Genomic DNA, 20,155 nt, shown 5'->3' with positions numbered 1-20,155 from the left:
TAAGGAGTGCAACCATTTCTAAACGTGAAGGCATGTTAAATGAAAGGAGAAAAAAAAAATCAACGTTTGTAATCCTGGGTCTTTGACTAGAGCTATCTTTAATTAAACATTCCTTCTCTGTTCATCTCCAAGACCCCAGACTGTTCATGACCTCCGAGAATGCGCCAGTACGCGCGGTTTCTTCTGTTAATTGGTCTCTCTCTCTCTTCACCCCTCCCCATTCCCACTCTAGCACCTTGGCATCGTGGGATTTTTCATGTTTCTGGGTAAACTTTCATATGAAAGCGTGCCTATCAAGTCACCACTTGACTCACCTGCTGGCAGTGTAATAATGCGAGCAGAAAGTGGCAGACATTTTCTTCTGCTGCCCGCTACTTTTACTGCCGAAATACTCGGCTTTGTCACCACACACTACCACCAGTTATTCAGCGAGACACACGTTGTGTATTGGAATATAAATGGACTTTTGCACCTTCCTGAATTGGGTAAGTGTCTGACAGTTAAAAATCGTGACATCGCTAACGTTAGTTTTTAGTTCGTTAGTTTTAGGCTTGCGTATGCGTGATTTCATGGGTTCAATGTTCGATGGAAAATGTTGGCTCTGGGGAAAAAGGTGGCTTCGACATTTTTGCTTGCCCGATTCCATTGACTGCGCCCATGAGTACAAATTTGACGACCATGACAATACGACATTGCCAGGGGAGTTCTGCTCAACTATAAAATCTTTTCGGTATTTGTATCGCTATTTTGATGCCCTCCGCCGGCAGGAAATTGTCCGTAGTAAATATAAAGAACGACAGGCATCTCCGAGTCTCGCAATTTCCGAGATTTCTTCCCAGTCCACATGACAAGTCCGCTAACGCAAGATCTAAAAATTAACGCACAGTAACGATCTGTAACGCACAGTAACGATCATTCACGCACAGTAACGATCTGTCAGTGTAACGATCATTCACGCACGGTGATCGTTAATTTTGTAACGCAGAAAGATTAACGCAGTAACGATCGGCGCTTGCGTTACACGTAAATTTAACGCAAAGTTTCTTTTGGTATATACTGTACATCTCCAGGTACGTGATGGTGCTGTTGTGAAGCCAGTGTGTTTTGATACATTATACTGTTCATGCTGATATTTTCGCATACAGATATTTTTTGAGAGAGGTAGTCAATCAGACATTAAAAGCTAGTTCTTAAATTTGCGTTTTGTAGTCTTCTTACTATGTGTATCATGATAATTGTAAGCAAAACAATAACACAAACGTGCCGAAGAAAGTGTGGTTTCTTAAACTAACCATTTTGTTCAAACCATAGGCCCGTTCACAAACAACGAAAATCGAAATTTCAATCGCGATCCAAATTTCGATTTTTTTTTCGACCGTTCATACACAGGGAAAAATCGCACTTCGCAGCAAGGAAAGAACGATCAGTGGCCAAACTGCGCATGCGCGAATCTTGCATGACCGAAGACTGACCCCGCCGCAGTCCCAATAGAGTTTCGCACGCGCTACGAACGATGGGATTAAAAATACCGATTTCCGAATCTCGATCGCGCTCACACACACGACGCTTGGCAAAATAATCGCGATTATTCTGAAAAATCGCACTAATAGTGCGAGTTGGATCGCGATAAGGATCGCGGTAATTAGTGAAATTTTTCTGTCCACACTGGAAAAAATTTCGAAATTTTGATCGCGATAAGAAAATCGATTTTTAAATCGCACTTTTTCCCTTGTGTGTGAACGGGCCTATTGCTTGAAATCAGATCAAATCTGTGAGAAAAAAAAAGAGTATCATTATTTCAAGGATTTGAGCAACAGAGCAAGGGGTCTGATAGCATGGCATCAGGGCTCTACTACTGTACTGTAGTCACTTGATATTGCAACACTTGTGTGCTGGCCTTGGACAGTGCGTGCATGGCAAACTTTTGTTTTCATTATTACCCCCGCCAAGGGAGGAGGTTATGTTTTCGTTACCTTGGTTTGTTTGTTTGTTTGTTTGTTAGTTAGTTAGTTTGTCTGTGTGCAAAATAACTGAAAAAGTAGTTGACGGATTTGGATGAAACTTGCAGGAAAGGTTTAGAATGATGCAAGTAACAGATGATAAAATTTTGGTAGTGATCCGAGAATTTTGGAGGAATTTATAAAGGATTTTTGATATTTTGGCAGGTAGGGTCAGTGAACTTGGGAGTTCAGGCTGCGTGTACTTGATGTTTGCATGCGCGCACTAAAAGTGCATGCTCCACTTTTTGCTAGGGCAAGGCGCTCTGCTCAGCTGAGGGTTATGACATAACAAAGGCTTCTATATTAGGAAATCGGGCGATTTTTCAGTATGTATACTGTACCTATGGGTAGAAATCACTTATCTCTATGGAAGAGCCCAAAGAACTTTTCCCCTGTGGTGGAGAGGAGAAAAATCTCTTTGGGAAGAGCAAGATCATCGGTGGAAAGTAGCTGCGTGGTGGATGTCTGCGCTATCAGAGTGCTTTTCTAGTTGTCGGTATTTTCATGCATTGTCATTTTCTTGACCAAGAGCCTATTCGCAAAAGTAGCACAAACAAAATAACTGGGAGAATTCCAGCATATACAATAGTTGCATTGCTAGGATCCTGTGGTTTCCCTTCCAAAATCCCCCACCATTTTTATATGTAGTCCAGTGGTGGTGTAAAATTGTGGATTTGCCAAGCTTTCCTATTAAAACCACACTTGTCACTCAGTGACAAAACGTGTGTAGGATACTTATTATGCCATGCTCTAGGTCTGCAGAGGTGTTTTGGTAGGTTAGCTGTTAAATACTTTCATGTGGTGTACTTGTAAATAGCCGCATTTACAGTGTACACCTAACAGCGCGATTTTTAAAATCGCGATATTTTGGTTCCACCGTTTACACTTGCGAAAAAGCATGCGAAGTTTGAGCTTCACGAAACATCACAATTTTTTGGTCGCCAGTGTGCATGTGTAATTTACCTCTCTTCAACATAGTAGACGAGTGGAAGCGCGGCTATTCTTATTCACTGCAGTGCAGTCTATTTTGCTCACAGCTAGCTAGCTGGTTGGAACGTTGAGCCAGGGTTTTTATCAGTCCAATGCACACATAAATATGTGTTTCTCGAGAATGTAAACTTACGGTAAAACCATATAGCTTGCTATATTAGATCACATACGTAGCAGCTAGGTGTGTAAAACTTCATCTTAGTATGGGAAAGTTGATGAAATTAGCATTCAGGAGGATAATGAAATTTCGCCGATATGATGAAAGGGAGAAGTAGGCTCGTTTTTTTAGGACTGGTATTTCATCAGGCGACAGCAAGAACTCACCATTGTTTTACCGACACTTGTTACATACTCCTGTATTCCACAAAATCAACTTATACCGAGAGCAGTATGGGCACTCCAAAATAACGCATTTCTGGGAGAACATTATTTTGTTAAGTCATTATGGGGTGATGATACATGGTTGGAGAACTTCAGGTTTGTTACTAGTTTTCATATACAATATAGTTTCATCAGGAAGGTGAGAGACCACGCGCCGAGGATCGGCCGTTTACCTGTACAGCATGTACCCTGTACGCTGGCCAGCGGCCGACATACTCTCTACATGTTACAAAGAGGGATCGGGAGCGCACGTAAACTCCCGGTGCAATCCGATACCGAAAGTCACGTGATGAAAAATCGCTGTATTTCTGCAGCTTGGGTTTACACTCTCTAAACTTCGCCTCAAACATCGCGATGTTTCAAAAAATCGCACTCCGGCTGGCGATTTTTCTGGCGATGTTTTGAGGGCGTTTTGGTGTAGTTGCTTAGCAACTTGCACCCAAATGTGGCGATTTTAGAAAAATCATGATTTTTCCAGGCAAGTGTGAATGGGCCTAATGTTTCCTCACAGGAGGCTATAGGGCAGATGGACTGTCCCTTTCCCCTTGTAATCTTTGAGCAAGGATGTCTCCATTGATCCTGGTGCAGAGTCTGAAGGTTCTGCTGATCGCATTCATCCGCTGTAGCTTGTGCCTTTTGAGGTGCACAGTTCCTGTAGATGAAGTGACTATTCAAAACACTGATTGCTTATACAATGTATGATGTGCAGTGTGAACTTAAGGTAGTGAATGTAAATGCATCCCCCTTGACTCAATCCACATGTATCCCCTGAACCTGTAGAATCATGCTTTAGAAAGATGAATGAAACCCAAATATTGCATATATACATACAGTATTATATTGAGTGAATGCAGAATTATCAGTAGAACACATCAGCACAGTTTGAGGAAAATCAGACAATCCATTGGAAAACTGACGAATGAGAAGACTACTACAGATTGTGACATCATGTACACTATAGGCCCTGTGTATAAGATAGATAGAAAATATGAAGAGAATTCCACAAAATTTAACTTTCCATGAAAAGTAAACATTTCCTTGACTTGATATGGACCTATGTTAAGGGTAATCATTCACCATGCTTCCTGAAATAGGTACAATGTGAGTCTAGTCCTCCTTATAATCCTGGAAAGGTGAAAATATTTAGAATTTTCTTTTAAATCATCATTGTCCATACATGTACTTGACATCACAAAGAGTAGTCGTCATATCTCATCCAGCGATGACTGCATCAAAACCTTTAAAAATTCATAACTTTTCAACAGTATGCCCAATTTTCGTCAAACTTTCACTGATGTGGTTGGTGCATTTACTCAAATTATTTAATTATCCTTTTTACCACCGCTGGTATACATGGATTGTAGGTTCTTTGTTTAGTTTAACTGAGATCAAAACATGCATGATATTGTCACGATATTATGCAAGGTGCATACACGTATGAAACTGAACTACTTGAAATATGGAATGTTTCACATAAGTCTCGCTCATGTTGGTTTTAAACAGGAGGTAATGTAGTTTTCTCATAGATGTGCCACTTGTCAGGCAAATGCTGCACTTGTACACTTGCTAGTCAGCTTGCTGTAGTATGCTATGCATGGGCATCCTGGCTGAAGCGTTTGACTGTGAGGCTCGTGTAGCATTAGGCTCTAACTGCATTAGACGGTCTCCCGCATACTGTAGCACTTGAGTGCTGTGCGAGTGGGCCTCTGCCTGTTGAAGTTGTAATTTGTCAGATCTGGCAGTTCGGTGCTCCTGCTATAAATACAGGAGAGGTAGGGCACCGCTGCTGCTGCTGTTGCTGCTGCAGAACATGTGTGTCTATTTATGGAAACGACTATCCCACACTTTACCCGGTCTGTGACTAAAAAAGAAAATAAAAAGTGGTCACATAAGGTTGGCTTGTGTTGTTTGGACAGTGATTGGCAGATTGAAAATTTTGACCTATCAACCAGACAGACTGAATCAATTATGGGGGGGGGGGGGGGATTTGGACTGCTGCAGTGTATACACGTATTACATACATGCTTAAATTACATGCATGAATTGAGTTGTTGTCTTTTTTTTTCAAAGAAAGTTATGTAGTGTTAGCAGATAAATTCAGTTAGCTAGGGTGTCATGATAAGATGTTAAAGATGAGCAAACCATCTTTAAAACTTGTATGACCTGTGGTGGACAATTTCCTTTATATTTCAAGTTTGCATCCAAAAAGCAGAAGATTACACAATGGTGTATAATAGAATGTGCAATGTATGTGTACAAGTATAAAGCGTCTGGTGAAATGAATTGTAGGCTATGTCTTGTGTATTATGAAAACAGTATAGGAGCTAGCTGTGCAGATATGGTTTAAAAACATGGATTACACAGATACTGAAGTAAGGATGAAGCAAAGTTTTAGCTTATTTAACATGTTTTGTTGTTGCTTTTTTACTTTTATTTGGATGAAATCCTTGTAAGTGTTATGATGACTGCATATATTGTAGATATGTGCTGGAAGCTGTTGTTGTTACAAGACTATCAACTTGTTGTGGGTCACCTGAATCAGAGGCAGCCTAGTTTGTTTATGTGTATTTCATGATAAAGTGGTGACTGCCTTTGTGAAGGAGAGAGAGAAAAAAAGCAGTAGGGCGAAAGAAATTGTGTGGGAGGAGTTTTATCCTGTGTACATCCTACTTGCGTGTATTTTATATCTTCCTGTAAGGAGTTGATTGGAAGGAACATAATAAAGTCTGATTCAAATTGTAAAGCCTAGATCTGTTAAATCCAGCTGTTCCATGCTGGCAAATGAATTGACCTTAGAGGGGACACTTTATGTCCATTATGACACGATGGATACTCGCCCAAGAAAGCTGATACAGATTCGGCTCTCCTCTCTCTGTCTCTCTCTGGGTGCGTTTATCTAAAATTTTTCTGAGGCAGAATCACGATCCAAAACATGTTTGAGGCATCTTCAGGTGAGATAGATAAACGCAATCATGTTTTCAAACATGTTTAGAAATGCCGATTTGAAACGCCTTTCAAAGGGTGATTTGAAACGCGTTTGAGAGACTACATGTACAATCGCCTTTCTGCGAGTAGATAAACACAATGCCGTTTTGAAACGCGTTTCTCTAAGCTGCCAAGGCCAACTTCCAGTATACTGTACACACTGTCTTTTACAAAAAAGCGCACGCCTCAGTTGACCTCTACTTCCTGGGTCGAACGACACAATGTGAATCGCTATTATGTGATATTTAGATAAGCAGGGCACCCCAAGAATTGCATTTCAAACCACATTCGTAAATGCCATCTGTAACACTTTTTGAAACGTGATTCTCTCTCTTGAGTTTGATAAATGCAGCCTCTGTCTCATACTCTTTCTCAGGGTGTTCAGACAAAAAAAAATTATACTAAAACTATATAGTTATGCCAAAACGGTATAGCTATACAATGAATTTATATGTCTGAATGCTGACTAACGAAACGACGTATAACGAAACGAGGGTCAGAGCATCGTTTCGAACTAGAGCTCGATAACTAATCAGCATTCCATAGGCATCTGAACCTATGGCGACCATAGAACGGTATAACTGGGTGGGGCTTAATGGGAGTGTGCATGAAAGGTGACCCTAAACCTGCCACTCGTGGTGACATCATGACTGTAACAACATGCACAGTGTGAAACTGTGAATCTATACGACGTTTTCCAGAACAGTGGATATTAGTGTCTGAACAGTCTGTCGGCTGTACGGTGATTCTTATGTCGTTTCTTTATCGAGTTTTGGTATAAATTGGCTTGCATCTGAACATGGGGTCTATCTCTGAAGCACATGTGTACATTGAAGTTATAGGTACCATCAAGATACATAGTATTGCATAGTGAATTATAGTAATGATGCATTGATTGGATTCTAAATTTCCTTCCCCCCCCCCCCCTCCAGGAGGAATTCAGTGCTGCACCCACCCCCGCCAACCCTGCAAACCTGCCAGCCAAGCCAGCCGCCTTCAGGAACGAGGGCAAGAAGAGACCCTCAGGAGCTGGGCTCACCAGGTCAACAACCTACCCCAACAAACCAAACCACTCGCTGGTCACCTCCCTCAAGTGCAAGCGAGATGAGAAGAAGGTAAGGAGGACACTGTTTGGAGGTTTAATACCTCCCCCCATAATCTAGGCAAACTTACATTGTCAAGAAGTGAATTCTATGTTTGTGTGATGGTCTTCCACTCATTTAAATTCACAACAAATACTCCCATTTATCATGTTGAGCTTGTTGTGTTATTGTCCATTTCTTATTGCCTTGGGAGGATGTCACATGTACATGCAGCAATTATCTTTCCAAGCTGGTAATACATAACATGCTTCTAAAGCTTTGGAGAGAGGGGGGGGGGAGGGGGTATGCAGCTCTTACTTGTCTTACCATCTTTCTGCTGAGATTGTTTTTCCCACTCCTACAATTGACTTTGTTTTGATCTCCAAGATATGTGCCATCATGAAAATGTTGACGAGTGCGGAGACCACAAAATCCCTAAAGTGAAACCCTGATTCAATTATTTACATATTTGTTTTGTTTCGATTTGTACGGTTATCGGTCAAAACTTAAAAAAGCAACAGCTTGACGCAACAGCGTGCATTCGTTTTTACCTTTTAAGATATGTCAACAAATGATGTGAATGTCTGTTGTGTATGGTGATTAATAATTCTATGCGATTTGGTAATGGAGATGAACCCATTATCAGCACATGACATTGCTCTGTATGCTATTTTCAGTACACATTAAAAGCAACATTGTCGTCTACCAGATATACAGCTGTAGCTTTCACTTTCTCAGTATTAAAGGTCATTTAAACCACATGGCCCGAATTCACGAAGGTGGTACAAACAAAACCATGGTCTAAACCATGGACAAAAAACATGGAGCGCCAAGTGTCAAACAGAATATTTCGTTACGAAATTGGTCATTTCGTCGACAAAATGACTGTTTCGTTAACAAAATTATCATTTCGTGGACGAAGTGTTCATTTAGTTACAAAATGTTGTCATTTCTTTACAAAATAATCATTTCATCGACGAAATGACTGATTTCGTAGCGAAATATCGCATGCGACACTTGGCATTCCATGGTTTTTGTCCATGGTTTAAACCATGGTTTCATTCGTACCACCTTCGTGAATTCGGGCCCATATGTCCAAATCCTAGTCATAAGGCTTGTGTGGACTTTATAGTCCATCCAGTAGCAGTCAGTTGAGAATGATTTGCTGCTCCCCAATATCTGTTTCAGCTGTACACCGTGGTCAGGCACGTGAAGGGAGCCAGCGATTGCCAGGAATCCGGCGAGAGCCAGCAATTCGCTGACGACATTGAGTACCTTCTGGATGGACTGAAGAACAGTGAAAACACTGGAACAAGATGCCTCAGGTATGCCTAAATAATGATTTTGATAATTATTGTGGTATTTTACAAAAAGAGAATGTTTGCCCAAAGTTCCCTGTGAATGTAACTTTATGAATTTCAAATATACATGCACATGTAAAACAACAAATAGCGGGCAAACTTGATACAATGAACACTGCTATAAATTGTAATGAGATATCAGTTATTACGAGGAAACTTTCGCTGTCCCAACTTTCCTTCCATATTATTCTTATAGCAAGATCAGCTGTTATGAAACAGATGCTACAACAAGATTTTCAAACAAAGAAAAACAAAGTTAATCAGACCTGTTATAGCGAGGTAAAGCAAAATCTCTTGAGATAAAGCAGTTCAACCATGCAGATGGTATTCAACTCCTTCCCAATCTCCCCTCATTATTGTACATATGATTTTACATCATGGCCCGAATTCACGAAGGTGGTACAGTTGAAATCATGGTTTAAACCATGGACAAAGACGGTAGTTTTGCATGGGGCGCCAAGTGTCGCATGGCCTATTTCGTTATGAAATCAGTCATTTTGTTGAACGAAATGACCATTTCATAAACAAAATGATCATTTTGTCGACGTAATGTTAACATTTCGTCGACGAAATCAACAAAATGACTGATTTCGTAACGAAATAGGCCATGCGACACTAGGCGCCCCATACAAAACTACCATCTTCGTCCATGGTTTAAACTATGGTTTCCATTGTACCACCTTTGTGAATTCGGGCCTATGTGTTTGCAGTCATGGCATTTACATGTATGTTTGTGAGCTTTTTGGTCTGCCCTCTCTCACAAAGTCATGAAATGATGGAGTTTTATTCACACATTTGGAATTTGACTCCAAACTAACACAATAGAAAACGTTGAAGGTGAAAGTTTGTCCAATTAATATCAGCTGGTTTCAAGCATACTTTTTGCTAAGCCAAGTATACTGTTTGTTGAGTTGGCAGGATTTATCCCTGGAAAACCATGTCAGGTTGTAGAGTGATGCTTAATAATGGTATGCCCCAATTTTTATTTTTACATTCCTTTTGCTAGGTATTGCATGAAGCAGGTACTATTACACAGTTCAGATACTGCCCATTTATTGAACATGGAACAAATCAGAAAGAGGGGCAGAAAAGATGAGACTTTCATGTGTGAATTGGTTGTAACTTTGTGCATAATACTGCCATTGTCATGCCATAAATTGCATGAAACTGCATTACACCAGAGCTTTCTGACTGCCATCAATCAAGTGAGAGGGCACGTCTTAGAACGTTGCGTTAGATTAGGTGACATCAAGAAATAAGAGGAATAAAAGCAGTGAAAGAGAAAAAAGTTCTCATTGTTGAATGCACCTTTTTCACCCCTCTGTCCCAACAGTGCCATGAGCTTTGTAGAGAAGTGTGCCATACCATCCTTCAGGATGCACATGAGGGCCCATGGTACCATTGCCAAGGTCTTCGGTGCCCTTCAAGATGCCGCGCAGGATCCCGTAAGTGAAACCCCCCCCCCCCCCTCACACACACACACACACACACACACACACACACACACACTTTCATGGAGAAAGGATCAATTATCCACCTTGTGACTGCAACTTAACATCTGATCAGTACAATAGAATGTGGGGTAAATCTTGTACAAGTTACTTTCTAAAAAACACTACTTACGTTTTATGCATAGTTATACCATTGACGATGGCATATTTGTATGCCAAAAGCTCTAATAGAAAGTTGGGAAGATGTTTTCAACCCTTTTGCCAGGCAACATTCCTATTAAACCCCAAACTCTCTTGGCTTTGCTTGGTTGTGTCCATAATAACCCAGAAAAAAAGATGCAGTGACACAAGATGCAGTACACCGTAGCCTAGCCTTTTGTCAAGGCCCTCTCGCTGTATGGTGAAGAGAGCCCAGCTGAGTGGGGTTGTGCGAGGGCCTCTTGAGATCTGCTTCGCATCCTTTTGTTAGCCCTTTGAATTACCGACTTTTGCTCCCCGATTTCGGGAGCAAAAGTCGGGGTCCAATCAGCGTGTCTGTCTGCTCGTACCCGATTTGAATAGAGCGAATGCACGCCGCTGCCGCAGACCTCACAGAACTCGACACACAGAGTGTGTAGAGTTCCGTGGCAGACCTCCTCGGGTGGTCAGTGATGCATGCGAACAGGCATGACCACCAAGGCTGAGGATGCGGGGAGCGCGCCATTCCATTGGTTGACCGGAAGCCATTAAAATGAGTATTCAGAAGGGTTCACGTGTCATGAATAATAATGTGTGAAGCAGATCTCAAAAGGCCCTCGCGCTGGCGTGCTCGGCTGGGCTCGCTTCGCTCGCCCATTACAGCGAGAGGGCCTTGACAAAAGGCTAACTGTAGCCAGGAAGTTAGCCTCTATTATTGGACACTGTAATGCTGAGGTCATAAGGTGATCCTAAACAAATCCATTAATTCAGGAAGGGGCGGGGTATTTATTCAGTCTCTAGTCGCTAATACCGTATGGATATCATCAATCCAAGACCATATTACTTAATTCTGTCTTTTAACAAAAAATTAAAGTAAAGGAAGCAGACAGTACAAGTATTGTGATTGGGCTGACTTTGGCAAAGAGAGAAAAAAATCAGGCTCATGGTACTTAGATATTTGGGGTTCATTAGAGCATACATTTCACTTTCAGTGTAGTGGAATGGAGCATAAGAACAGCAGTGAGAGAGTGTGAAATAGTTACATCTTCATGATCCGTAGTGCTTGAAAAATAAGTTTGATGTGAAGTACCAAGACCTCATTACTGCTATATCTTTTATCTTGTTTTTGAAATGCAGAGTCAACCCTTTCATTCAGTGTTAGTCATTTAGCAGTAGTTTCACTAACAAAGTAGCAAGGAGGGATAACATTTTGTGTCAACACAGGTATCTTATCTCCTCCCTGGCGTTCATTTTACAGTAGATTGCCAATCCCTTTGAACACTTTGAGGTCACAATGGTTCAAAGTTTGCTCTCTGAACTCTTTTTGAATATCTGGATTGGTTTACAGCTGGGTTTTCAGGTACATTACAGATAAGAGAATACAGTCATGATCATTGGCAGATGCTGTTGTAAAACGTACTTGTTCAAAAAGGTATGTATTTATACTCCTACCAAATTCTGAAGCTGGGCTGAAGAGATTAGTGGTATTAGCAGTAAGGGAATATCATGAGAGGATAGAGGGAAAATACTGTAAAACCAGAAATATTCACGGCATGAAACTTTTGCGAATTGGAGCTGTTAGCCTCTTCTGCGACCTGAAACTTTCACAAATTCTCACTAGCATTCGATACATTGTGTAGATACAACCTTTTGTGTGCACTTTACTTTTTCAAATTTTGGCATCTTGTGAAATTCGCAAAAGTTTCATGTATGCAGATATTTCTGGTTTTACAGAAGATGAATGTGTTGTGAATATGCTAAGGAGGAGAATAAATAAGAGAATATCAATTAAAGCATGCAGTTACTGAGAGAAGAGCTGGAACATATGTATCTTCCACAAATATCATTATCCTCTCTATTTCAAACACAAAATTACAATGCACTCCCCTCCAGAGCCTTGGTCTGTGCACGGCAGGCCTGATGTACATGCTCAGCCGGGACCGACTCAACATGGACCTGGACCGGGAAAGCCTGTGGCTTCTGGTTCGTCTCCTCAGCAAGGACACGGGACACCGGGCCAAGCACCTTGAGGCAGCCCAGCTCTCGGAGTACCACAAGGCACAGGAGAAGCTCTGGGCGGTATTCTCTGACCTGCCCAAGGCCAGCAACACTCTGGGAGACATTGAGTGCAGCGACCTCTCGGTCAGTGACCTTCGCAAACTTGAACTCACTGCACAAGTCTAATGTTTACTAGCGTAAAATCAAACAAACAACAGTGAGAGCCGATTGGATTTCATCATGTTTCGGAAAGTGTAAAGTTCACGTTTCTGTGAAACAGTGCTATCAGTCTAATTCGAATATCCAGTTTAGATGAGGTGATGCTATCATTGCCCTGCATAAAAATCTTAAATTCCTCAATTGAAGAGGGAAAAAAAAATGGCGGGGACTTGCACCCTTTGTGTAGTATAATTTCGCTTTAATGACTCTTAAAACTGGAAGCAACTGCAGGTATATCATCAACAAGAGATAACAATTTTCTTGAATTCTGTGGTACGCTTACCAGTGAATGAGCTTTGAGGTGATGACAGCATCGCATGAGCTTGTTTGCATAAGACGTTATGACCAATATCACTCTCCCATAAAGACATGTGTGACTTTCCATAGCTTCCATGTTTTGTGCTGCATGCCAAGGGAGCTCTTATTGTTGTTGTTTTTTTAGTGCATCCATTGAAAGTCGCCTAGAATATGGGGTTGAATTTCCCTTCTGATTTGGCCTTTACAACAAGGATAGTGCATTAACCACACAGAAGGTTGAAGTACTGCAAGGTTAAAGACATTTGATTTGTCTGGGAAGTAAGCAGGAGTGACACCCAAGCAATACAAGAGTGATATAGCACTATTCACAGACCTTGCTCATTAAAAATGAACTGCATTTGTGCCAAAGTCTTAGCCGTACGCTGACAGTCAACATCATAAATGAGAGGGAATGAGTGTTGACTCAGTTGGAAGCAGGCTCAGTTGTCTCATAAAGTCCATCCCTATTTATAGGATACGTCTCTTTAATAGCATCTATTGTGTGTGGTAGATGATTGCCACTGGCTTTCAATGCAAGAAAAGATTTCATTCACTCTAACAAATACAAAACAAACCACAAACCAGAAGGCAAAGCACAACACGCAACGCCAAGCAGGCCAACAAAGAGTAGAAAGAGAAATCAGATGAAATGCATATCTTGGTAGTGGTTGATTTTCATGAATGTCATTTATTTTGCTGCAATTATGAATTTGGCGTGCTTTTATTTGCTACAGATACTAAACCCTATTTTAACTGGGCTTTTTGAGACCAAGATCTAGGCCACCGATTGCGCGATCGCCACAAAATTTTGCCTGAAGATAGAGCTGGATGTCAACTACAAGATTACACGGTTATACAATAGAAAAATATTGGCTTTCTATTTTTAGTAAATTAATCATGCAAATTTACGCATGAAATCATATTTTCACGTATAACTCCATTGAAAATACTGAAGGATTGCTAAATTTTTGTGTCAGAGTTTCTCAAGATACATCCAACAATTCAACAATTAAAAAAAAAAAAAAAATAGCACAATCAAAATTACTTTCTTTTTTTTAATTGTTTTGTTAATTTCTTATTTATTTTACTGGTTTTTTTTAACCTTTTGTTTTCTATGTTTTTTTTGCCAAAATTTGTTGCAGGCATTTTTTCAAGCATATCTACATTAGAATTGATTAATTTCATTGGTTAAAAGTTGAAATAATCTAATTTATATCAATTTAACAAAAAAACACAATTTGCATTGGATTTGCACACGATATGAATTTGAGCTGTTTTCAGGTTGACATGCATATGCAAAACATTACGTAACTTCAGAATGGTGTACCCGGACTTCGCAAATTTGGTCTCAAAGTATGCGGGAGACTTCAATGAAAAAAGTTGTGAGACGTGTCAAAATCTTTGCTCGTAGCGGAATCGTAGCGCGAAACATTGAAGGGGGGGGGTCAATTTGACCCCCCCAGTCAGAATAGGGTTAAATCAGTCACAAAATTTATTTCATTACACAGAAAAAAATTCTCGTTCACACTATGAATGTAATAACAGTTAGGAGGAGGAGTGAAGACAGATTTGCAATGTAGGTAGCAGAAACGGTAACAGCAGCAGAACTGTGAAAGTGTGGTAGTTTAAGCTGTATGTCATCAAGTTCACTCTGGATCTGTGTTTGGGGACAAGCCTACCACCCCTTCATTACTTGAGCCTGGGGCAATCTTGTTGAAGTTTGTTTGTTTGTTTGTCTGTTTATTTCAGAATGGCTACCTTGCCATGGAGTCGTTACTCTCGCTAACGTCCAGGCGAGCAGGCGAGTGGTTCAAAGAGGAACTCCGGTTAGCAGGTGGCCTGGAGCATATTGCCCAGACAGGTAAGATTTGGAAAAAAAAGTGCTTGATAAGGAGAGAGAATGCCAGGAGATGTTACCTTGCAAATTTTTAAAGCCGTGACAACTTAGCTGGTGTAGATGCCAGTATGTCTTTATTACGTTTATTCTTTTCTTTTTCTTTTTTCTGGAAGAGATCTACTATATTGTTGATTTATTCAAGATTAAATGACCTTTCAGTGTGATACATTTTGTGAACAGCCTCTAAAGAAGAACAAGATAGCTGTATTACATCAGTATTAAAGACCATACATGAGAGAATAAAAAATCACATTGAAGTTAGAATAAAGTATAAACAGTCACGCTGTGTGAAACTGGTATGCTGATATTTATTTGCTATTGATATTGATATTGAGCTGATATGATCCTGTAAAGGTAAAATGGAATTTATGACATTCGTACTGAAAGTAAAAATGGTCTGCAAAGAGGTTCTTAACCTGTTGAATATGAGTCCCGAGAATACTCGGGCAGGTGTCTATGGGAAATATGTGTTATAGCAAAATGAGTCCGTCCTCAGTCCAAGGTATGAGTGGAATGCAATCTACCCATGGAAGAAAGATTCTTAGGCATTTTTTCTATATGGCAAGTGTATTGAACATTCAAATGCGACTGCATATTATCCAATCTTTGATCTGATGTGTGTGCCCTCGTTGCAGTGATATCAGCGGCGCTCAGTTTGAGTCCTGTGACGGGCCGCATGGAAGGGGAGAACCTGGTCCTCTTCAAGACCATGAACCGCTGTCTACGGGTCCTGGAGAATGTGACCTTCATGAACAATGAGAACCAGCAGTTCCTCCTGGAGTTGAAGGGGTGCAGTCTGGTCAAGGCTGTGGCAAAGTGAGTACAGAGACCCTTTCATCCAGGGTGGTCCACAACTTGAAATTTGAGCATGCTGCAAGCTCAGAATCTGAGAATATTGCAGAAATTCGCACATCATGAGCACATAGTAAGCAACTTATCTCTCTTTGTGCTGCTTACATTCAGTGTTCTATCTCATGTTTTTGCACACAAATATCTTTGATGTTCCTTAAGTTTTGCACATTTTTTTCACATATTTGAATACATTTTATTTTGAGCTTGTTGCAAATTCTTGAGGATGTTGCACAACATGTTGCTGGCTTTTGAGGATGTTGCACAAAATTCGAGGATGTTGCACAAGAATTTGAGCATATTGCAGTGACATGCTGAAATCCCTCGTGGACCACCCTGTTACATCCATACCCCTGCCACCTCTTGGTTGAGTCTGTTGGAGAACAACAGGGCCCTGTTGCATAAAATTGTGGTAAATTTCACAAAAGAATGGGTAACCCTGCAATCAATGATAACTGCCATAGCAACACTATTCCATAGCCAATCAAAGCCAATGGTTACCATTGATTGCAGAGGTACTATTTATTGCAGAGTTACCATTAATTGTAGAGTTACTATTATAGTTTTATGAAATTGGGCCCTTGCACATGTTATGATAAGCAGAGAGTAGCTAATGGTTCCTTATTCTGCAGGTGGCTCACTGAAAACTAAGATGTCTCTTCATATCTTGACAAGGGGATATAAAAGTTTCCCTCATGTGGGATTATTGAGATGTACATAACGCATGAGTATCTCCCTGAATGGTCTTTGAAAACTCCCCAATTTTGATGTGGGAATGTCGACAGCAGTGTGTAGGGGTCATAGTCTAATATTGATCTTTAGCAAGCACAAGGTGCTGGAAAAGACAAGGGGGCAAGCACATGTGTGTCTCAGCTCAAACAGCCTTGCCACAGCAGCTAGTGGAAATCATGTCAGGGCAATAACATCCCAAGGACAATTACCCCCCTGCCTGCTAAATAGTGGTTAGTGATAAGGTTAGAGTAAAGATCAGGGTTAGGGTTAGTTTAGGATTAGGGTTTTAGGGTTAGGTTCAGGATTAGGATTAGGGTTAGGGTCAGGGAAAGGGTGTGAGGTAATTGTCCAGGGGATAATTACCCTAGACCCAGTGGAAATTGCACTTGAATTCTCCATTCCAAGTATCACAAAGGTGATTTATAGGGTGCAGAAGTTCCTTGCATGTAAAGAAAAGCTAGAATAGTGTTTTGGGATGGGGGGTACGGAGAGACAGTGAAAGAACAGGAGTTGAGGTTGGACAGGGAGGGAAAGTGAAGAGACAATAGGATCAATAAGACAAAAGGGGTGAAGGAAAGAATAAAGATGGGTGGAGTGAGGCCTTGTGATGGCAGGACAATGGTGTGAGACAAAAAAGAAATACAAGTTCAACAGGGCAGAGAGAGTTACTGGATAAAAAAAATCACACAAAGGCCTAACCCTATCTTAACTTGGGGGGGGGGGGGGGTGTCAAATTGATTCCCTTCAACATTTTGCGCTATGATTCCACAACATGCAAAACCTTTGCCTCTCCATTTCGTGATTTTTTTTTCTTTGGTGTGTTGAATTTTATGCTGGGAATGAGGTACAACAGGAAAAGACAGGGTAAAAATGTAAAACATGACTATCAGAGCGATGATCTGGTACTTTTGTATTCTTGCATGTGGTTGAAAAAGAAAAAGATTTTATACACTGGGTCTGGATGGCTAATATCGAGTTGCAATGATTTTGATTTTGTTTTGGCCTTTCACTTTGACAGACTAGCATTATTATCATCACCTCTTTCTTTTTTTCCCTTATTTTCCCCTCTTTTTTTGGTGTGTATATCATTGGCAAGTGGGGGGAGTCCATGACTCACAAGTAAAGCAGAGTAAGCTGAATGAATTATTACGTCCAAAAAGGTGTGGAACTCATGGGGAAGGGGGCATTTACCTGTTTTAGGGGTGTCGGGTGAGAAAAGTGTTGAGAGAAAAAGTGTTGTGTTTCTTAAGTGGCTGTTTCCAAGTGGAAACAGTATGTTTGTTGGATTATTACCTCTGCCAAGAAGTTTATGTTTTTGCCGGCATTTGTTTGTTTGTTTGTATGTTTGTTTGTTTATCATTTTTTTTTCTGTTGCAAAATAAATCCAAACATTTATGAATGGATTTAGATGAAATTTTGAGGAAGATTTGATAATGGCGCCAGGAGCAGATGTTTGAATTTAGGGAGTGATCCTGATTACCTTCTGGATCCAGGAATTTTTTAAATTTTATTTCATTATTTTTTTTTGAAGGATTCTTTATGATTGGGAAATAGGGCCATTTCAGCATATGTTTTTAGCAGAGGTCTGTGCTCTCTGAGTGCTTTTCTAGTTAAAGATGTAACTCATAAAGTGCTGATGTCCCTGCCTGCTATCCAGGGTGCTGAGAATGTGCGAGAGCCAGCTGGAGATGTGCGGGGAGCCCGAGGTGCCTGTGGTCAAGAAACTGGACAGTAACAGTCTCCACGCCATCCTACACCAGGGGCTCCTGGCCACCCTTCGACTCCTCCTCAACATCTCCCATGACAATGGTAGGTCCATTACCACTACCTCTCTATCTCTCACTCTTTCACTCTCTTATTAGCCCCCTTTATTTACTACCCCTGTTCATTCCTTTGACTTCCATGTTTTGGTGTGTTCACGACAAACTACTGAACTTTTTGGTCGATCCTAGCATTAGCCTAAACACTACCATTGTCCTTAAGTACTGTTGACATCTGATGTCGTATAGTTACCTGTGGTAGTGACAGACTTAAGTTGGATTCATATTTCATATCATGCTTCTACTGAAGTTGACATTGGCCACATGACATTCTTCCTCATGTTCTGTTTATTTTTGCATTTGAAAATTACTAATTTTCACACTCTGCTATCTGTCCGTCAGGGAAGTGTATAATTCATATCAGTATTTATTGCAAGATTTCTTAATATTGTTTGGTTACAGTGGATGGTCTTTTTTTTTGTTGTTGATTTCGGCCAATCTAAAGATTTTGAAATGTGCTGAGAAAGTGTAGGGGCAACATACACTAAGAGAGATGAGACTAAGATGGATAAACACAACAAATGTATTTTACATTCATCTCATCGCAAGAGTTACTTAAGCTTTTCATGTGTGTGTATGACAGTGTTTAAGTCACATGAAAAGTGTCACTTCTTTCTTCTCACATCCTTGTACAGAGTGGGGAAGTATGAAGGTCGGGGAGCAGGACGGTCTCATGGCAACAACGCTTCAGTGTGTCCTCCGGATGCCTCAGTTCATTTGCAAGGACCAGCGCTTCGACGTCTTGGTCCTGGTATGTATCTAGGGATAACGCTGAGTGGTTGCCGACTCTCTGCCAGCTAAGAGGGTGGTGTCGGCTCGACAGGCATGCAGTATGCCTAGACCAATTGTGTAATATGCTTGAAGCCATTGCCCATAATTTACCCATGCCATTCTATGTGGCTTCAGTCATTTCCCCTCAAACTGTATAGAAAATGATAGACAGTCACCATGCAACAGATCAACATGGAGGCCATTGATATACATCAAAGTTCATGTGTTCTTTTTGCAACCCTGAAAATTAGATTCCTTTATTGAGGTGATATATTGTGGAGGTAGGTAATTCTGACCTTTTATCAGAATAATAGTAGAGGTAGGTAATTCTGACTTTTCCTCAGAAGAATAAAACTGGAAACTGCTTTATGACAGAGGGGGAAACAATGCTATAGATTTCTGATGAATTTGTCAGACCTCAAAATTCCAGTGGTTATTCTCGGTACAAAAAGGATAGCGTATACTTGAGTGACATGGGGTTAAGTTTCATTTCCTTTTTGAAAAATCTGAGATGTATTACCATAAGATTTCATACATGATGTTGGGAGACATTATTTTCTAACCATGCAAATTTCACTGACGTTTGCAAAGGGATATGCAACCTTTAAGGATTTGGAGGATGATGTAATTCCCACCCATCAATGGTTTAGTTTCGGAAAATGTGGTCATATTTCTGCCAATTGTAGACACAAATGTGCAGTGAATGTCAACAACAACCCCCCCCCCCCCAAAAAAAAAAAAACAAAAACAAAAACAAAAACAAAAACAACCCAACAACAACAGACAAACAAACAAAATACAAAGCAACAACAACAGACAAACAAACAAAATACAAAGCAAAACAAAACAAAAAGTAAGGAAAACCCTTGTGATAAGAGTTGCAAAAGTGTGGAAGAGAAAATGACTGTTTGAATAGATTGAGTGAGTCTGCCTCGGGTGTGAATGGATGGCAGTTTGCAATCTTACAGGAACCTGCCAACACCACTAACATGTTTTAGTAATTCTTGCTTTGTCCTACAAGGAGAACCCAACCACCATAGTGCTATTAGCATAGCTCTGTAGGATTGCCATCCCCACATCCATGCAGAACTACACGTACACAGGTATTGACATCTCCATGTTCGGTTTCGGTTTCAGTGCAGTTT

At 40.6% G+C, this 20,155-nt stretch overlaps 1 protein-coding gene across 1 annotated transcript in view; it reads left to right on the top strand.

Annotated features, from left to right (window-relative positions):
* Window positions 1–20,155, top strand: part of LOC140229020 (wings apart-like protein homolog) — a 71,148-nt gene that overhangs the window by 41,940 nt on the left and 9,053 nt on the right. The window contains exons 4-11 of the mRNA XM_072309282.1: window positions 7,289–7,471; window positions 8,627–8,763; window positions 10,133–10,244; window positions 12,321–12,569; window positions 14,691–14,802; window positions 15,474–15,654; window positions 18,077–18,228; window positions 18,875–18,990. Coding sequence (XP_072165383.1) covers window positions 7,289–7,471; window positions 8,627–8,763; window positions 10,133–10,244; window positions 12,321–12,569; window positions 14,691–14,802; window positions 15,474–15,654; window positions 18,077–18,228; window positions 18,875–18,990 — 1,242 coding nt within the window. The remainder of the gene's footprint in view (window positions 1–7,288; window positions 7,472–8,626; window positions 8,764–10,132; window positions 10,245–12,320; window positions 12,570–14,690; window positions 14,803–15,473; window positions 15,655–18,076; window positions 18,229–18,874; window positions 18,991–20,155) is intronic.

Source organism: Diadema setosum, chromosome 5, assembly GCF_964275005.1.
Source record: "Diadema setosum chromosome 5, eeDiaSeto1, whole genome shotgun sequence".
Lineage (NCBI taxonomy): Eukaryota > Metazoa > Echinodermata > Echinoidea > Diadematoida > Diadematidae > Diadema > Diadema setosum.
The sequence above is the reverse complement of the archived record's forward strand: the minus strand, read 5'-3'. Positions and strand labels throughout refer to the sequence as shown.